This window comes from Scyliorhinus canicula, chromosome 20, assembly GCF_902713615.1.
Source record: "Scyliorhinus canicula chromosome 20, sScyCan1.1, whole genome shotgun sequence".
Taxonomy (NCBI): Eukaryota; Metazoa; Chordata; class Chondrichthyes; order Carcharhiniformes; family Scyliorhinidae; genus Scyliorhinus; species Scyliorhinus canicula.
The window spans coordinates 5,841,573-5,856,830 of NC_052165.1; the positions used below are offsets into that span (position 1 = coordinate 5,841,573).

The following is a 15,258-nucleotide window of genomic DNA, read 5'->3' on the forward strand; positions in this document are numbered from 1 at the left end:
CTTCAAAAGTATAAAAATCATTCCATTGCATCTGCAAAACTGAGGATATAAAAGTGATGTTAACCAAAGTGTCTCAAACCTTCATAGATATCTTCCCTCTAAATAATAAATACAGGATTCATTATTGTGAACAGAAGCCTTTTTATAAGCAGTTTTGAATGGTAATGCGTTTAGCACAGTGATATCTTACACGTCTGCATTATTTTTTGCCTTTTTTCTTATGCTAGGGTGGCACAGTGGTTAGCACTGCTGCCTCACAGTGCCAGGGACCTGGGCCGGGATTCTCCCCTACCCGATGGGGCGGGGACCCGGCGGGACAGAGTGGAGTGAACCACACTGGCGCAGGCCTCCCCAAAGTGCGGAATTCTCCACACTTTTAGGGGCTAGGCCCGCGCCGGAGTGGCTCCCGCTCCGCCAGCCAGCGCGAACGGCTGTTCGACCGAGAGGCCTTTCCCGGCCGGCGGAAGTCCGCGCACGCGCCAGTGCGTTAGCGGCTGCTGATGTCATACCAGCGCATGTGCAGGGGAGGGGGTCCCTTCTGCCCCCGCCATGGTGAAGGCCATGGCGAAGGCGGAAGAAAAAGTGAGCCCCCACAGCACAGGCTGATCGCGGACCAGGTCACCATGGGGGCACCCCCCGGGGCCAGATCGCACTGCGCCCCCCTCCCCCCCCCCCCCAGGACCCCGGCGCCCGCCCACGCCGCCAATCCCGCCGGCGCCAGACGTGCTTTGATTCCCGCCGGCGGGAAAGGCTTGTCAGCGGCGGGACTTCGGCCCATCGCGGGCCGGAGAATCGCCCGAGAACCCTAACCCCCCCCGGGGGGTCGGAGAATTCCACCCCAGGGTTTAATCCTGGCCTCGGGTGTCTGTCTGTGTGGAGTTTTCACTTTCTCCCCGTGTCTGCGGTTTCCTCCGGGTGCTCCGGTTTCCTCCCGGAGTCCAAAGATGTGCAGGTTAGGTGGGGTTACGGGGATAGGGCAGGGGAGTGGGCCTAGGTAGGGTGCTCCTTCAGAGGGTCGGTGCAGACTCGATGGGCCGAATGGCCTCCTTCTGCACTGTACGGATTCTGTTTTTCTATGTTTTGCATTTATGGGCGAATTATGTTTTTCATAAATATATATTCAGCTGAATAACTCCATAAGTTCATTAATGTTATAACACTTGATGTCGGTCGTTTGATTGGTGATCTCTTGGTCTTATTGCTGTTTGTTTTATTGCAGCGGAAAAATAGAAATTTTGCGTGGAACTTAACATCATGAATGTTTATTCTGGGTGGCACCGTAACTTAGATTTACGACTGACAGCCCAGTATTCCCAACGTGGGCACCTAGGCTCCTCTCCAGAAACCTGCCCATCCCTGGGGTTTGGAACTCTTGAGACTTTCACTCAAGAGGCAAAACCAAACAAAGGAATAAAACTATTTTTTTGACTGACTGCCCAATGTGACGACAGGGAGGGTGTCGCTGAATCTCCCTCGATGCACAAAGAAGCGCGGCTGACAGATCCACAGGTGATATGTTAGGTGATACTCATGTTGTTCATATCTTTTCAATCAAGGAACACTGCGAGAGGGAGAATACGGGTTGGCCAAGATGTCATCGATCGCTGCGTACTATGCAGGAAAAAATGTGCTAATCACAGGAGCCACTGGCTTCATGGGCAAAGTACTTGTGGAGAAACTGCTGCGATCCTGCCCTGGGGTGAAAGCCATCTACATACTTGTCAGGCCCAAAGCTGGCCAGTCGATGCAGGCAAGAGTCACGGATATGATGAAATGCAAGGTACAGTTACAAAGGCCCCTTGGGAAAAGGCTCTAATTTCTATGAGTTGATTCTGTTTCTTGATTGGCCTGCCATTTTAACCAATGTTGCCCATACAAACGAGAAAGAATGCTGCAGATAACAAAGTGACATTGGGCGTTGGTCTTCACTGCTATTCATTGCAGGCACGGTAACACAGTGGTTAGCACTGTTGCTTCACAGACGCCAGGGTCCCAGCTTCGATTCCCGGCTTGGGTCACTGTCTGTGCGGAGTCTGCACGTTCTCCCCGTGTCTGCGTGGGTTTCCTCCGGGTGCTCCGGTTTCCTCCCACAAGTCCCGAAAGACTTGCTGTTAGGTAATTTGGACATTCTGAATTCTCCCTCTGTGATCCGAACAGGTGCCGGAATGTAGCGCGAGGGGATTTTCACAGTAACTTCATTGCAGTGTTAATGTAAGCCTAATTGTGACACTAATGAAAATTATTATTAAAGATTATGACGGAAACATTGGGCAGAATTTACCTTCCGCCCGAGGGTGGGTGTATAGCCAGGGGGTGGCCATACGATTTCTCGGATTACCTTCGCACTGAGTGCCCATTGACCGTGACCTCTCCGTGGCTCTGACCTCTCCGAGGCTCTGACCTCTCCGCGCCCTGACCTCTCCACGGCTCTGACCTCTCCGTGGCTCTGACCTCTCCGCGGCTCTGACCTTTCCGTGGCTCTGACCTCTCCGCGGCTCTGACCTCTCCGTGGCTCTGACATCTCCGCGACTCTGACCTCTCCGAGGCTCTCACCTCTTCGCGGCTCTGACCTCTCCACGGCTCTCACCTCTCCGCGGCCCTGACCTCTCCGCGGCCCTGACCTCTCCGTGGCTCTGACCTCTCCGCAGCTCTGACCTCTCCGAGGCTCTGACCTCTTCGCGGCCCTGACCTCTCCGCCGCTCTGACCTCTCCGCGGCTCTGACCTCTCCGAGGCTCTGACCTCTTCGCGGCCCTGACCTCTCCGCGGCTCTGACCTCTCCGCGGCCCTGACCTCTCCGCGGCTCTGACCTCTTCGCGGCCCTGACCTCTCCGCCGCTCTGACCTCTCCGCGGCTCTGACCTCTCCGCGGCTCTGACTTCTCCGCCTCTCTGACCTCTCCGCGGCTCTGACCTCTCTGCGGCTCTGACCTCTCTGTGGCTCTGACCTCTCCGCGACTCTGACCTCTCCGCGGCTCTGACCTCTCCGCGGCTCTGACCTCTCCGCTGCTCTGACCTCTCCGCGGCTCTGACCTCTCCGCGGCTCTGACCTCTCCGCGGCTCTGACCTCGCCGCTGTTTTACGCTGGAAGCCTCGGTCAGCATGTTCACCCTCCTCCGATTAGGCCCTTAACTGCTGTCGAAACGCCACAATGCTCAGGGGCGGACCATAATTGATCGCCCCGTGAGGCTCGTGCAATACGAGCTTCCTCACGAGTGGGCGGAGATCCATCATCGCGGGCTCGTACGATTGAGCATTACAGCCGGCCCGAGTGGGGACCGCTGGACAGCTTGGTTGTCCCAATGGGGACTGTGAAGAGTGAGTAGTTACCGCCATGGGCAGACTTTGGGTGGGATTCTCTGCTGCTCCAGGCACTTGGCTGTACGCTGGGGGGGAGGGTGGGGGGGGGGGGGGGGGGGATGGTGGGGCCGCTTGTCAATGGGACTTCGCATTGTGACCACCCCACGCCGTCAGGAAAAGTGAATCGCAACGAGCAGAGAATTCCTCAATTATGTTCTGTTAAATAAATCCTTTGTCATTCTTGCCACTGGCTTCCTGGCAATTAAAATGTGCTAATTATTAACGTCTTAAGGGCTGTTTCCGCCCAGCCTCAATTTTCACGCAGGCTAAAGGAGTTCAGGGTCAGGAGGGAGCTTGAAAAGTAACTGTTCAGGCCATGGTGATAAGATTAGCCCAGCGCTGGGCTGGGGGGGCTGGGGGGGGGGGGGGGGGGGGGGTCCACCTCAGTCAGGAGCCTCCGTCTAACATTGGGTGCCACCCCCTTGCAGGTTGTCACGCCCATCCTGACCTCTCCACCTGCGTCCCGACCCTTTACTGCCCGGGTCTCATCTCTCCATCCTGCCCTGGGACAGCCAAAAGGTATCTGGTCCTCGACCCCGGGATTTAGGCTCCAGGGCTGCCTGCAGTCCCAGTCTTGTCCACTGCAGCTTCTGGCACAGCAGGACCTAGGGAGCTGCCACCCAACCTAACACTCGTTGGAGCAATAAATGGCTGTGGATCAGGCAGTATCAGCGGGAATGTGTTCTCCACTGATTCCTCAGATGGCGGGAGGAAATCCCTTCCACACCCATTCGAAAAACCCTGAGCGAGATTCTCCAATAATGGGGCTATGTCCCCACTCCAGCGTCAAAATGTGGGAGAAAGTCCAGAGTGATTCTCCAATTTGCAGGGGACTAGCAGGGCCCCGGAGTGCTTCTCATAGCTCTGCCTGCCAATATGGCAGCTTGCCTCACGCGACACGGCGGACCCACAGGCACCAAAAAGATGGGCCCCCCCCACCCCGAGATCGCGTGCGCCCGTGGGTCATTGGCCCCCGATCGCTAGCCTGACCGTTCCTGAGGCCTCCCCTGGGGAAGGATCCCCCCTACCCACGCGGGCGCGATTCATAGCGGAATCGCGAGAGCGGCGTCGCGCCAGTTTTCAGTGTCAACACCCAATCTCCCCCCCCCCCCGTGGTTTCGGCCCGGAGGCTCGGAGAACTGGCTAGAAAATTCCTTTAAGTTTATAGAAGCTTCCTATCTACAGACAAAGAACAAAGAACAAAGAAAGGTACAGCACAGGAACAGGCCCTTCGGCCCTCCAAGCCAGTGCCGACCATGCTGCCCGACTAAACTACAATCTTCTACACTTCCGGGGTCCGTATCCCTCTATTCCCATCCTATTCATGTATTTGTCAAGATGCCCCTTAAATGTCACTATCGTCCCTGCTTCCACCACCTCCTCCGGCAGCGAGTTCCAGGCACCCACTACCCTCTGTGTAAAAAACCTGCCTTGTACATCTCCTCTAAACCTTGCCCCTCGCACCTTAAACCTATGCCCCCTAGTAAGTGACCCCTCTACCCTGGGGAAAAGCCTCTGACTATCCACTCTGTCTGTGCTCCTCATAATTTTGTAGACCTCTTTCAGGTCGCCCCTCAACCTCCGTCATTCCAGTGAGAACAAACGGTGTTTATTCAACCTCTCCTCATAGCTAATGCCCTCCATACCAGGCAACATCCTGGTAAATCTCTTCTGCACTCTCTCTAACACCTCCACATCCTTCTGGCAGTGTGGCGACCAGAATTGAACACTATACTCCAAGTGTGGCCTAACTAAGGTTCTATACAGCTGCAACATGACTTGCCAATTTTTATACTCAATGCCCCGGCCAATGAAGGCAAGCATGCCATATGCCTTCTTGACTACCTTCTCCACCTGTATTGCCTCTTTCAGTGACCTGTGGACCTGTACACCTCGATCTCTTTGACTTTCAATACTCTTGAGGGTTCTACCATACACTGTATATTCCCTACCTGCATTATACCTTCCAAAATGCATTACCTCACATTTGTCCGGATTAAACTCCATCTGCCATCTCTCCGCCCAAGTCTCCAAACGATCTAAATCCTGCTGTATCCTCTGACAGTCCTCATCGCTATCCGCAATTCCACCAACCTTTGCGTCGTCTGCAAATTTACTAATCAGACCAGTTACATTTTCCTCCAAATCATTTATCTATTCTACGAACGACAAAGGTCCCAGCACCGCTCCCTGTGGAACACCACTAGTCACAGTCTTCCAATTAGAAATTAGTGTCCTAATAAATGTAAGGTTAAGGGGGGGGGGTTGTTGGGTTACGGGTATAGGGTGGATATGTGGGTTTGAGTAGGGTGATCATGGCTCGGCACAACATTGAGGGTCGAAGGGCCTGTTCTGTGCTGTACTGTTCTATGTTCTATGTTCTAAAAGCACCCTTCCATTGCTACTCTCTGCCTTCTATGACCTAGCCAGTTCTGTAACTGCCTTGCCAGCTCACCCCTGATCCCGTGTAACTTCACCTTTTGTACCAGACTGCCATGAGGGACCTTGTCAAAGGTCTTATTGAAGTCCATATAGACACCATCCACTGCCCTACCTGCATCAATCATCTTTGTGACCTCTTCGAAAAACTCTACCAAGTTAGTGAGACACGACCTCCGTTCACAAAACCATGATGCCTCTCACTAATACATCCATTTGCTTCCAAATGGGAGTAGATCCTGTCTCGAAGAATTCTCTCCAGTAATTTCCCTACCACTGACATAAGGCTCACCGGCCTGTAGTTCCCTGGATTGTCCTTGCTACCCTTCTTAAACAAAGGGACAACAATGGCTATTCTCCAGTCCTCCGGGACACCACCTGAAGACAGTGAGGATCCAAAGATTTTTGTCAAGGCTCAGCAATTTCCTCTCTAGCTTCCTTCAGTATTCTGGGGTAGATCCCATCCGGCCCTGGGGACTTATCTACCTTAATATTTTTCAAGACGCCCAACACCTCGTCTTTTTGGATCTCAATGTGACCCAGGCTATCTACACACCCTTCTCCAGACTCAACATCCACCAATTCCTTCTCTTTGGTGAATATTGATAGCAAAGTATTCATTTAGTACATCGCCCATTTCCTCTGGCTCCACACATAGATTCCCTTGCTTATCCTTCAGTGGGCCAACCCTTTCCCTGGCTACCCTCTTGCTTTTTATGTACGTGTAAAAAGCCTTGGGATTTTCCTTAACCCTATTTGTCAATGACTTTTCGTGACCCCTTCTAGCCCTCCTGACTCCTTGCTTCAGTTCCTTCCTACTTTTCTTATATTCCACACCGGCTTCGTCTGTTCCCAGCCTTCTAGCCCTAACAAATGCCTCCTTTTTCTTTTTGACGAGGCCTACAATGTCTCTCGTTATCCAAGGTTCCCGAAATTTGCCGTATTTATCCTTCTTCCTCACAGGAACATACCGGTCCTGAATTCCTTTCAACTGACACTTGAAAGCCTCCCACATGTCAGATGTTGATTTACCCTCAAACATGCGCCCCTGGCTAAGCAGCGCAGCAGCTTGTAAACCGGGTTGGAGCTGACTTTCTAGGGATTGGGAGTGTCTGCAACTCCCAAAGCACATCTGTTTACACAAGTGATTAAATACCATCAACTGTGTATGACATAATTATTGCCGAGAGGGGAAGGAAGAGTTCAGAAGAAGAACATGTTAACAGTTTACTCTCCAGCTATCAAAATAACATTTCCTGTTTGTGTCCCAACGTGTACCTTGTCTGGTTTGTTTGCTTTTTCAAACACCCCTCCATTTCCCTCCAATGTTCCTCACACGGGTGACATGGAAAGTCTTCCTTGATTGCATGTCCTGGCATGACTGAATCAGGGAACCGCTTAAAATGCTTGTGGTAATAGTCAGCCTCCTGAAACTCTACTTTTAATATCATAATAAATTGTACAGGGTGGCAAGATGCCTAAAAGAACAATTGATAAACCATGGCATACCCAGGCAGAGCTTTCTCTTCACCTGTTATTCACGCTGTTCATTCTGATACGCATTGATATTGGCCTGTGTGAAATGTTAAAGTTGGAAAGAGGAGGAAATGGTAATTGACTGCGACCGGGCTGGGAATTAAAAAACCCGTGACTGATTATGTTGCTGTGCTGGTAATGACACTGTGCTAGTAATCCAGTGGCCCAGGCTAATGCCCTGGGAACAACAGGTTCAAATCCCACCAAAGCAGCTGGGAAATCTCAAATTCAATTATTTAATGCAGTTGATTTTTGTAGAGATTCTGCAATCTCCAATAGTGCCATGACACTATCATTGCTTTGGTTCATTCATGTCCTTTGGTTGGTCTGGCAGACATGTGACTGAGACCCCTGGCAATGTGGTTGGCTCTTCACTTCCCTCTGTAATCGCCGAGCAAACCGTTCAGTTGTGCCAGCCGCTGAAAAGTCAAAATGGAATAACGCCAGGCAATCCACGTGGCATTGATTTAGGCAGCAGAAATGACGATGGCGCATTGAGACCTTTCAACTCTGCAGAGTCCTCCTTACTAACATCTGGGGACTTGTGTCAAAATTGGAAGAGTTGTCTCACAGGCTAGGCTAACGACTGCCTCTGTCCCACACACAACCAACCCATTGGCACAATGGTATACAGTCAGGACAGAGTGGCCCTGAGCATTGACTCCGAACCACTTGAATTCTCATGGTATTAGGTCAAACATGGGCAAAGAAATCTCCTGCTGATTACCTTATACTGCCCTCCCTCAGCTGAGGAATCAGTACTCCTCCATTTGGAGGAAGTACTGAGAGTGGGGGCAAAACATGTCAACATGATGGGCTGACCTTTCTGGGAACTTTCATTTTTGCAAATAGCAGTCAGCTGGCTCTGGGATCCTTCATTCCTGTGATACGTCCCATTTTCCTTCAGAAACCGTGGCCAGGTGCGAATTGGCAATGGGCCAGTGGTGTCTTGTAGCAGGTGTAATTTTCAATTTGACACAACACGCCTTTGGCCACTTCCAAAGCATTTAACACTTCCACCTTTGAATAAACAGTCCAGGACCCTGGCTGACTTTCTCCAACCCTGCCTGCCTCAGTAGCTCAGGAGAGACAGAAGAGCCAAAATGAAGGGAACCCGGGGCACAAATCGATAGGCTGCCTCACAGAGTGGCACGTTGGAGCACTACGCCATTTGGGTGGCATTCCCCCATGGCCATACTGGGAGGTTCAATGGCAAGGCAAGGAGTGAGTTTGGCAGGAGTGCGAAAATCGGTTTTACGCCACTGATTTGATTTGATTTGATTTATTGTCACATGTACCGAAGTACGGTGAAAAGTATTTTTCTGCGGCCAAGGGAACGTACACAGTACGTACATAGTAAACAAAAAAGAATAATCACAGAGTACATTGACAAATGGTACATCGACAAACAGTGATTGGTTACAGTGCGGAACAAGGGGCCAATACAGGGAACAGATCAGTCCGAGCGGGAGTCGTTGAGGAGTCTTGTAGCTGTGGGGAAGAAGCTGTTCCTATGTCTGGATGTGCGAGTCTTCAGACTTCTGTACCTTCTGCCTGATGGAAGGGTCTGGAAGAGGGCAAAGCCTGGGTGGGAGGGGTCTCTGATAATGCTGCCTGCCTTCCTGAGGCAGCGGGAGGTGTAGACAGAATCAATGTGGGGGTGGCAAGCTTGTGTGATGCGTTGGGCTGAGTTCACCACACTGCAGTTTCTTGTGATCTTGGACCGAGCAGTTGCCATACCAGGCTGTGATGCAGCCGGATAGGATGCTCTCTATCATACATCTGTCGAAGTTTGTGAGAGTCGTGCAGACATGCCAAATTTCTTTAGCTTCCATAGGAAGTAGAGACGTTGTTGGGCTTTCTTGACTGTTGCATCAACATGAGTGGACCAGGACAGACTGTTGGTGATGGTGACTCTCAGGAACTTAAAGCTATCGACCATCTCCACTTTGGAGCCATTGATGCAGACGGGAGTGTGTGTCGTGCTTCCTGAAGGCGATGATCAGTTCCTTGGTCTTTCCGACATTTAGAGAGAGGTTGTTTTTGATACACCATGATTTATCTCCCTTTTGTTTGTTCTTTGTTCTTTGTAGTCTGATTCGTTGTTGTTTGAGATACAACCCACCACAGTGTTTCTCAAACACAATGTGAATTTCCTGCAGGATCTTCAACTGGTTCCCGCCGTGGTAGGTCGGGAAGGCCGCTGGAGACCGGCCTGAAACTGATTTGCAACATGCCCATAGGGTGCTGATGGAGGCCTGACTGAAATCTTCCACCCACACTTGATTCTCTGTATTCCCAGTGAGGAAAACACGTCACTCCAGAACACATCTGGAACCACGCGGCCTGTAGAAGCTACGACTCACCTGAACAATGCTTGGGGCTGCATCCGGAGTTTGGGATGGAGGCTGCCGGAAACCTTGGACTCCGGGATACCATAGCAGAGGGTGGGGTGAAGGGGGGGGGGGGGGGGGGGGAGCATCTACAGCTGTCATTGAGGAGCTGCGTCTTCCACCCTCAGATGTAGCTGGTGTTCCATCTTCTTGGTACGAGGACAGATTTCCCTCTGGCCTCCACAGTGTGAATCACACCCGGTTCCTGCCCCGCCACAGAACTTCGTCCCAGATGGGAGAATTCCGCTCTTTATTTGTGACGATGCACATGGATTCCAGCGGAAGGAGTGGAAAGCTGCAAGTACTGAGTGAAAGCACAGGATGGTGTCGGATGGTCTGGTCTAAGTGTTCCCTGATTATCCACCACACATCATTTCACTAGAGTCTCGAGAATTACACCTTCAGATCCAGTGACTGGCTGCTCATTATGTGTCCGAGGTGGACTGCTTGTCGTATTAGAACAGGTGTATCTGGATATATTAGAATTTCTGATTAAGATACTTAAATAAGCTCGCTGTAAAATCTTGTTGACCCAATGTTTGTCCTTTTGATAGATTTGTCTTAACTTGTGGCCCCAGCAAGTGGAAATAGCCTTCAGCTGCACTATTTACAGGGCTCTATCCACTCAATACAGACAACTGGCTGGTTTATCTTTTTCTAACCTGATTTCCAATACGTTTTTGAAGACACATCAACTGTCCTACACTCTAAAGTTTTTGTGGTGCGTGTGTCTGAGCGGGTACTTGCTAGGGTCAGGAAGGCTCCTCCTCTTCTTAATGTCAGCACAGGGTATCCACATTTTCAATATCAGAAATGAAGGAGAGAGTAACTGATGGATCTCTGTCACAAAGGGTCTTTCTGCTATTTGACCTTGAACTCTCTCGCAGTTTACACAACTTGCAAAATATGAACATTTTAAGTCTTATCTGATCAATCCCCAGTTAGTCAGCTTCTCTTATTCTCATGGTTAATACGATTCAGTCGATTATTTCTTATTTAAACCTTCTATCTACCTCATCTATAGCTAACCAGAAAATCTGATTTCTATCAGTGACACACACGGGCTCGCTTTTGATGTAAGGGGAGAGCAAATAAAGAAGAGGTTGCTGAAATCATCTGTAAAGCATGCGGGGTGAGATAGCAGTAAGAGGGAAGTGAGACTGTGATCAGCAGAAGCTCTGCATCACGTCACTACCACCGCTGGCTGCTGCCTCTCGTCACCATTCCCCTTCCATGATGGGTAACGTCATTTCCTCGCTGGAGAGAGATGGGAGGCTTGGCAATCGCCCTTTGGCAACCTAGGGCTTGATTGTCCCAAAATGGGACAATGACCCCACACACTGGCATGGGAGCGCTGACGTTTTATGCCAGAAAAACTGTCGCAAAACTGCCACTGATTCCCCGTGTTGCTGGGGGCTAGCAGGATGGCAGCATAGAGCACCCGGCTTCAGCTGCCGATATGGGCCAGAGAACATGGCGGAGGACGCTCGTGGACCCGGCCGGTGAAATAGTCCCCCCATCCCCCTTTGGCGCTCCCCGGACCACCCTCCCACAGCCCCCGATAAAGTCCTCCCTGCCCGCGGATCGGCCCTCCCCCGACTGTGACGCTGCTGGACTGAGTCCCGATGGTGAGACCGCACGCGACCAACGCCGTCGGGAACTCAGCCGGTCGGGAGCAGAGCATCGGGGGGGTGGGGGGGGGGGGGGGAGTGTGGGGGGGGGGGGGGGGTGGGCCTCAGCCAATGTCCTGAGGCCGTCGATACGTCGCGCTTTGGAGGGGGCGGAGCATCGGGAAAGGGCCGCCGCCCCCGATTCGATCGGAAACTGTGATTCGCCGGCCGTTCGCCGAATGAGATTTCAGCATCACCCACCGGCGAATCCAGCTACTTATGTGTCAAAACACGGACTTCTGCAGGAAAGAAGAAATGTTTAGTGATATCCTAATGAGGTATTGCTCGCCTGCATTGTGTTAGAATGTGAGGTGTGGGTCGGTGAGGGTTGCAATGATGGTGAGGAGTGCAGTGTGTGTGAATATGAGGAGGAGGCACAGTGAAGGGGAGTTTGGAGGCACAGGCGTGTGAACAGAGAGGAATAGAGCAATAATCATCCCATGACAACCCTGGTGGGACTATAGAACTTTATCCTGAATTAGGGCCGCCAGCTAAAGGCCTGGCGCGTGGGAACGCCAGCACGTGGGAACACTGCAACCTCTACCCTCCCCACTGCTAAACAGAAATGTGGCGATGGATAGTGCCCGTCTAGCCCGTCTAGCGCTACCCTCACTGCCCGAGAGCAGGAAAACAGAATCAGGAGGCCGGCACCATTACACAAACGAACACAGGCGCGATCACAACTCAGTCATTACTTTGATCTTGCTCAAGCAAAGTGCTGGAAGCTGAGATTTACCCGGTGTCGAATGATGTGTGCTCGAGGCGACCTTTGCTTTTACTCTGGTGTATGTACTCTGGTGTGGGCGGCACTGTTGCTTCATAGCGCCAGAGTCGCAGGTTCGATTCCCGGTTTGGGTCACTGTCTGTGCGGAGTCTGCACGTTCTCCTGTGCCTGCGTGGGTTTCCTCCGGGTGCTCCAGTTTCCTCCCACAAGTCCCAAAAGACATGCTGTTAGGTAATTTGGACATTCTGAATTGTTATGGGCCAGGGTTTAGAGAACCCCAAAGTGTACCATGGAGTTTCCCTAACCCACAACCTTTAATAGATTGTGGTGTGGGGAGCACATGGCCCACTCTATAGGTGTGGTACAGCAGAAAGCGAAAAGTACTTTTTAAAGCAAAACAATGTTTATTCTCTGAACTCAAGTTAACATTTTTAAAACATACAGTGAACATCTTAGCAACCATTAATTCAAATACAACCCCCAAAGAATATAACACTAAGTAATCCTTAAACTGTCCTTTTAACATTCATAAGACTTTTTAAAAAACTTTAAACAGAAGCACATCAGGTTAAAGTCACTACTGAGAGCAGTTATTAGTTTTAAATCAGCAAAGGATCAATTTACAGTCTTTAGATGACAGAGAGAGAGACTCATACATCTTCTGGCTGTGACTGCAGCTATCCACCTCTGAAATCAAAACAAAAACACAACCTGCAGCAAACACCTAAAATGAAAGTAAAAAGCTGACAGACAGCCCAGCTGCACCCACTCTCTGACATCACTGCAATAGTAAATACCCATTTCTTAAAGGTACTCTCCCCACAGATATTTATATACACACCCATTTATAAACACCCATTTCTTAAAGGTACTCTCACATGACAGAATTCTCCCTCTGTGTACCCGAACAGGCGCTGGAATGTGGTGACTAGGGGCTTTTCACAGTAAGCTCATTGCAATGTTAATGTCAGCCTACTTATGACAATAAAGACCATGATGATTATTATTTAAGAGCCTATCAATTTTTGGTGCCATGATCCCTTTAAGGGGCGTGCCTACGCAGTCCGCTTGACCCGTTCGGGGCCTATTGTGCGGGAGTGCGCGAACCCTGACCAATAAGGGAGAAACGCGAGCAGTGGGGTTCTGGACAGAGTGAACCCAGGAGCCAGAGTGTTATAAAGATTCTGAGCCTGTATATAAGTTATCCTTGTTAGTTGCCAAGAAACATTTCTTACCGTCTACCTGAGCTTGCCTTGAGCCACCACAACATTGATTATCTCATCAGATAGATACACTTGGTGTAAGTAGCAGGAAATGTGTTGATGTAGGTAGACACACATGGTTAATTGTCTTCACTGTGGGGGTGGGGTGTGTTGTGTGGAAATAGTAGCAGAGTACCAGCTGATGAAACCAAATAACTGTCCAATTACATTCCACAAGCTACAGCTTGCTCAGAATGGCTCATTATTTTCCTCATGATTTTTTCTCTATTTTCCATTTACAATGTCTCCAGGAATAGAAATTTAATAAAAAGCCTCTCCTGAGCTGACTCCATTGCAGCACCTGTTGCTGCTGATTTGCATAGAAATGGAAGATAGGAACTTTATATCAAGACTCGAAATGAAATTTTAAATTGAGTTTTATATATCTCCAGGATCTGTTATGTGACTGGATCATGAGGTATTTCTGAGGTTTGGATAGCTTTGTAAATTACTGACTTTTACCTTCACCTTTAAGGATGCCGTAAGTTGTGGGCGGCACGGTGGAACGGTGGTCAGCACTGCTGCGTCACAGCGCCAGGGACGTGGGTTCAATTCCGACCTCGGATGACTGCCTGTGTGGAGTTTGCATGTTCTCCCCCTGTCTGCGTGGGTTTCCTCCGGGTGCTCCGGTTTCCACCCACAGCCCAAAAATGTGCAGGTTAGGCGGATTGGCCATGATAAAATTGCCCCTTAGTGTGCAGGTGAGGTGGGGTTTTGGGGATGGGGCAGGGAGTGGGCCCGGGTGGTGGACACTTTCAGAGGGTTGGTGCAGACTCGATGGGCCAACTGGCCTCCTTCTGCATTGTAGAAATCTTATAATTCTAATATCAGTGACACATTGTTCTGTTTTTCCTTGTATTTCTGATTCTTGTTCACTCACTAGACAGCCCTCATTGTGTCACCCCCCTGTCTCAATGACCCTTGCAGCCGGCACATAACCTAATACCTCGGTACAGGTCAATGCTCCCCTTGCACTCGTCCTGACCGCGGTGACCATTAACTTTCATACCTTCCCTCTATCCTTTTGTGGAACATGCTCCTCCCTCCATTCAACCGTGGAGACACACCCACCCAGTATAACGTCTCTGTAGTCAGTAACTCAGGGAGTTACAGTTGCTATGGCAGCAAGCACCTTTCACACGCAGGTTGGCCTCTGGAGCTGTGTGTAGCGATGCTCAGGGCTCCATCTTTGCTTCCGCCACATAGCTGTCCAGGAATCTCTCCCACTCCTACTTGGTGTAAATTGGAAGGATTTTGAGGCTAAGACTCGGCCTATTTGGCTGCATTGTGGACGCTCCGACCTGGCCATCACGTTGTGGAGTGAAGTTCCCACCCACAGCTTCCAACTCAGAGACAGGGTCGCTACCCACTGAACCACAAGGCCTTCTATAATCCGTGTACAGCATAATATAATTGCTTACTCCATGGATTACATTGCTATTTCAGAACACAGTGTTTCCCCACACTTAAAATAATTGAATATCCAATGTATGAACAACAACGAGGGTATGTACCTTTGAGACTGCAACTAATGTACCGTTGCTCCTGTAGGGAAATAATTTGTGCCATTACACACATATCAGATGACATCCATTTCATCCTATCAGATCTGTGATGTGCAAATATAATCATTCCTCTATGTTCAATCTTTATTTTGATACATCTTCATTGTAATTGTGGACATGAGAATTTATATTGAAAGCTGTCTATGGGCGGGTTTCTCGGTGGGAGACGGCACTCCCTTCACTGGCACTTTGTTTGGAAATGCAGTGATTTTCCAACCTAGTGCCTGGATTGTTTGTCGGATTTCAGGCAGGCAAATAGCGGGCCACCTCCCCACAGCACGCAAACATGAGTGTGACCTGACCTCCCCATCAG

General features: G+C 50.3%; 1 protein-coding gene across 4 annotated transcripts in view; it reads left to right on the plus strand.

Annotated features, from left to right (window-relative positions):
* Positions 1–15,258, plus strand: part of si:dkey-97m3.1 (fatty acyl-CoA reductase 1) — a 242,214-nt gene that overhangs the window by 86,637 nt on the left and 140,319 nt on the right. For all 4 annotated transcript variants that reach the window (XM_038780543.1, XM_038780546.1, XM_038780545.1 and 1 more), the window contains exon 2: positions 1,557–1,780. In XM_038780543.1, the coding sequence (XP_038636471.1) occupies positions 1,592–1,780 (189 nt within the window). In that variant the 5' untranslated portion in view covers positions 1,557–1,591. The remainder of the gene's footprint in view (positions 1–1,556; positions 1,781–15,258) is intronic.